Genomic DNA, 5,000 nt, shown 5'->3' on the forward strand with positions numbered 1-5,000 from the left:
ACTAGTGAATGGTCGGAAAAATGAAAGCGAACCCTGGCAGCCTTCCTTGAATTCAGAAGCTGTTTATCCCATGAACTGTGTTCCAGATGTCATCACTGCCAGCAAAGCTGGAGTTAGTTCAGCCCTCCCTCCAGCAGATGTCTCTGCGAGTATAGGGAGCTCTCCTGGGGTGGCCAGCAACCTGACAGAACCTAGTTATTCCAGTAGTACCTGTGGAAGCCACACTGTACCTAGTCTTCATGCAGGGCTCCCATCTCAGGAATATGCCCCAGGATACAACGGATCATATTTGCATTCTACGTACAGTAGCCAAGCAGCACCTGCACTTCCCTCGCCTCATCCATCTCCTCTACATAGCTCTGGGCTCCTACAGCCACCACCGCCACCTCCTCCGCCACCAGCCCTGGTCCCAGGCTACAATGGGACTTCTAACCTCTCCAGTTATAGCTATCCCTCTGCTAGCTATCCTCCTCAGACTGCTGTGGGATCTGGGTACAGCCCTGGGGGTGCACCTCCTCCTCCTTCAGCGTACCTGCCTTCAGGAATTCCTGCTCCTACCCCTCTGCCCCCAACCACAGTTCCTGGCTACACCTACCAAGGTCATGGTCTGACACCTATTGCACCCTCAGCCCTGACAAACAGTTCAGCAAGCTCTCTCAAAAGAAAAGCTTTCTATATGGCAGGGCAAGGGGATATGGACTCCAGTTATGGAAATTACAGCTATGGCCAACAGAGATCTACACAGAGTCCTATGTACAGAATGCCCGACAACAGCATTTCAAACTCAAATCGGGGGAATGGCTTTGACAGAAGTGCTGAAACATCATCCTTAGCATTTAAGCCAACGAAGCAGCTAATGTCCTCTGAACAGCAAAGGAAATTCAGCAGCCAGTCCAGTAGGGCTCTGACCCCTCCTTCCTACAGTACTGCTAAAAATTCACTAGGATCAAGATCCAGTGAATCCTTTGGGAAGTACACGTCACCAGTCATGAGTGAGCATGGGGACGAGCACAGGCAACTCCTCTCTCACCCAATGCAAGGCCCTGGGCTCCGTGCAGCTACCTCATCCAACCACTCTGTGGACGAGCAACTGAAGAATACTGACACACACCTCATTGACCTGGTAACCAATGAGATCATCACCCAAGGACCACCGGTGGACTGGAATGACATTGCTGGCCTTGACCTAGTGAAGGCTGTCATTAAGGAAGAGGTTTTATGGCCAGTGTTGAGGTCAGATGCATTCAGTGGACTGACAGCCTTACCACGGAGCATCCTTTTATTTGGACCTCGAGGAACAGGCAAAACCTTATTAGGCAGGTGCATAGCTAGTCAGCTGGGGGCCACATTTTTCAAAATCGCTGGTTCTGGCCTAGTTGCCAAGTGGCTAGGAGAAGCAGAGAAAATTATCCACGCCTCTTTCCTTGTGGCCAGATGTCGCCAGCCCTCAGTGATTTTTGTTAGTGACATTGACATGCTTCTCTCCTCTCAAGTGAGTGAGGAGCACAGTCCAGTCAGTCGGATGAGAACCGAATTTCTGATGCAGCTGGACACTGTACTAACATCGGCTGAGGACCAAATCATAGTAATCTGTGCCACCAGTAAACCAGAAGAAATAGATGAGTCTCTTCGGAGGTACTTCATGAAACGACTTTTAATCCCACTTCCTGACAGCACAGCAAGGCACCAGATAATAGTACAACTGCTCTCACAGCACAATTACTGTCTCAATGACAAGGAGTTTGCACTGCTCGTCCAGCGCACAGAAGGCTTTTCTGGACTAGACGTGGCTCACTTGTGTCAGGAAGCAGCGGTGGGGCCCCTCCATGCCATGCCAGCCACAGACCTCTCAGCCATTATGCCCGGCCAGTTGAGGCCCGTTACATATCAAGACTTTGAAAATGCTTTCTGCAAGATTCAGCCTAGCATATCTCAAAAAGAGCTTGATATGTATGTTGAATGGAACAAAATGTTTGGTTGCAGTCAGTGATAACTTCTTTTAAAAAAAGTGTAATGAATGTTGGCACACGCACATAAAACCTGCTACATAGGGTATAGAGTCCCTTTCCAGTAGTATTTAAATTGCAAAGGGTACTGGGGAAGACGATGATTAAGTTGCATCTTTAGAGTCAGGGTAGATTTGGAGGAAAAAATGCATCAAATAAGAGCTTCTGATTTGAAAGCCCCAGATGACAGACAGCATCTGTTGATGCTCAGTTCGGTTCAAGCTAGACAACACTCACCAAGGAGCAAGGTGCAAGTGTGTTGACTTCAGAAGGACATGAACCTCGTGTGTTGATTCCATTCTGCTGTTCTCGAGATTTAGTTGCTGTCAAGTGCCTGGAGTGGTGCTTTATTTTTTGTTTGCCTCACAATTACATTGGTGGCATGTGCTAATATAAAGAGCTTTAACTTCAAACATTATTGGACTAAAGAGATGAACGGTTGTGTTATGACAGAAAACCAGATTTTTGCCATTTTAAGAGCAACAGTATTCCTCAATCCTGTCTGTTCTGCAGTATTAAGCTAAGAACAGGTAAAACAGGGTAACGGTAATCTGGACCTTAATTTCTGCAGTTCATTTCTTTTAATGTTCTTGTCTGCAAAAACTCAGGAAAGCGATTGTGATTTGTACAGTACCTCAAAGGAATGTGTTGAAAGCACTATGTACTGCTGAGAGTAATGGGATAGGCTTCAATGTTACTTTATATTAAAATGTATGTTTACCTCAACAATTGGAAAATAGCAAGGAAAATTACTTTGAATGTATCCAGAAAAATAATTAAGTGTGATACAACTGAATATTTACAATTTAAAGTAGAAATGGAAGGATTTTTTAAGTTTCTTTTACTAATTATGGGGAATTAACCAGAGCAGAGTAATTCTTTATGTCAATAACTGCAAGAATTCTTCGTACATTGCTCCTTGGTAGTGAAGTGAAAATGTTCTCAAAAGGTACACTGGTTAATGGAAAGCTACTTCTTCAGTTTGTGTTAGTGTCTAGGACAGTCAGCTGCAAAACCTGTTTAGGACTCTGAAAGTCACAGTGCCCAAAAACTGGGACTGCGTTGTACCGCATAGTTGGTGGTGGTGGTGGTGGTGGTGGTGGTGGTGGTGGTGGTGGTGGTTTGCAAGTTCTCTCTTAAAACTGCTGGGAATGGTGTTATTCTATTCACTAATCTAGCTTATCGGCTTGCCATGCTGTTTGATAGAACTCGGAAGACAGCAACCCAAGCAAACAAACATTATTAATAAATAAATACAAAAGGCAACCAACCAACTTATATATACCCACAAAGAATGCCCACATCCCCTCTCCTTCTTTTTGACTCCTCTCTTGTCAGTGCAATTGTGCTTCTCATTTTAAAATCTTCTGGGCTGTAGTGCTCCCACATTCATTTCTACCTCAGTTTTGTTACATTTCTCCTGGAAAGTAAAGTTGAAAATCAGAAGTGGACACACAAACACACACACACACACAAGATAGCTTGCCAAACATGTCACTTTGTTTTCTTCCACCTTTTCCCATAAAACTAGTTTCCAAATACATCAGTCTTCCTGCTTACATCTCCCTGATTCTACCTCCCACCCCAAGAGCATATGTGGCATTTTTCTGAATTTCTTATTCCTCTCCTCCCCACCAAGTTGTTCTTTGTATCCTTTAATGCTTTTATGTGCAACTTCTCCTTGATAGCTGACTGGTGCTCGGCAATGCCTCTAAACAGACAATGTAGGCTGTAGCTTTCCAAAGCCACTGCCCATGCATAAGCAGAACAGCCTGGCTTTTTGAATGTATTTTTCCTGGTTTTTTTGCTTTTTCTTTTTTCCCTTTTTTTTTTTTTGTTCAAGAGATGCAGTAAGAAAACTCTTGCAAAGCACTGGCATTTTATGTATTCAAAAAGTGATGTACATTTTTTAAAATTTTAAATAAATGCAATGGGAAGCCCCAAGAAAGTTCTTTCTGTTATTGTTTTTTTTTCCTTTAGAAATTTTTACTAATTTCATTCACAATGTGAAATTCTCTGAAACACAACGTAGAGAAAGCTAATGAGAACTTCATGATATTTCTGAAATTTTATGATGCTTGATCCATTACTCCTTGTTTTTCTTATTTTTCATGTTGCTAAAAACTGAGCAAATGAACCAGAATTTAATGTACTCTGATGTTCTATGATTTAAAACTGTGCTCACATATAAATATTCCGCATTAAAAAGCAGTGCCTTTCATTAAGGATACAAAAATAATGTTTAAGTACATCCTCAGCTTCTTGCAAGTGAAAAAATGCTACAGTTGTTATCTGGCTCTACCCTGCACACTCCCTATGGTAATGAAATTCTAATATCCCCATTAACTTGTATGTTCATATTGATCCCCCCGACAAGTTTACTTTTGCACAGTACTGACCTATTTTCTGTGTTTTAGACATTACATTTCATTTCTGCCAACGTGCTGTGTTCACTTGAAAGCAACCAGCAAGTTTTGGTAAACTCCGTCTTATTTAGACAACTTTGGAAAATCCAGTATTGATCCAGATTTTTTGTGGCTAGGAAGAGTTAATGCCAAATATATGACTGCACTATTATGTTTTACACTTGTTTATAAAACTGAAAATAAAGTCATACCTATTAGCTTTTAGCTTTAAGTGACTTAAAAATTACTTTGAGGTATCAGTGGTCAAAATTCCGTGTATTTAGGCAGAAGCTGAATCTGTGTGTGAATTTCATTTAGCCTCCTGAATTCGAGGATTTGATCTCTTAGAAAATGGGCATGCTGATGCGGTGAAGATGTGTTGGGGGAAATAAGGCTGACCTTTGGGTAGATCATGCTCTCCTGTGATTCTTTGATTCTTCGTGACAGCATTATGAGCTCTTCTATGGACTAGCCTAATAATGAGCTCCTTTCTGACCATCCCTTCTGGAGCTTAGGGTGGGGGTGGGGGTACCATATCCACAGCATTGAATGCATACAATCAGTGATAGTACAGCTGAGTAATATGTCT

The 5,000-nt window shown here is 42.5% G+C and overlaps 1 protein-coding gene across 3 annotated transcripts in view; it reads left to right on the plus strand.

Moving 5' to 3' along the window:
- The window catches only part of FIGN (fidgetin, microtubule severing factor), a 122,029-nt gene that overhangs the window by 114,071 nt on the left and 2,958 nt on the right, over positions 1-5,000 (plus strand). For all 3 annotated transcript variants that reach the window (XM_028510750.2, XM_028510751.2, XM_036023386.1), the window contains one exon: positions 1-5,000. This exon is cut by the window's left edge and continues 265 nt beyond it; it is cut by the window's right edge and continues 2,958 nt beyond it. In XM_028510750.2, coding sequence (XP_028366551.1) covers positions 1-1,990 — 1,990 coding nt within the window. In that variant the 3' untranslated portion in view covers positions 1,991-5,000.

This window comes from Phyllostomus discolor, chromosome 4, assembly GCF_004126475.2.
Source record: "Phyllostomus discolor isolate MPI-MPIP mPhyDis1 chromosome 4, mPhyDis1.pri.v3, whole genome shotgun sequence".
Classification (NCBI taxonomy): domain Eukaryota; kingdom Metazoa; phylum Chordata; class Mammalia; order Chiroptera; family Phyllostomidae; genus Phyllostomus; species Phyllostomus discolor.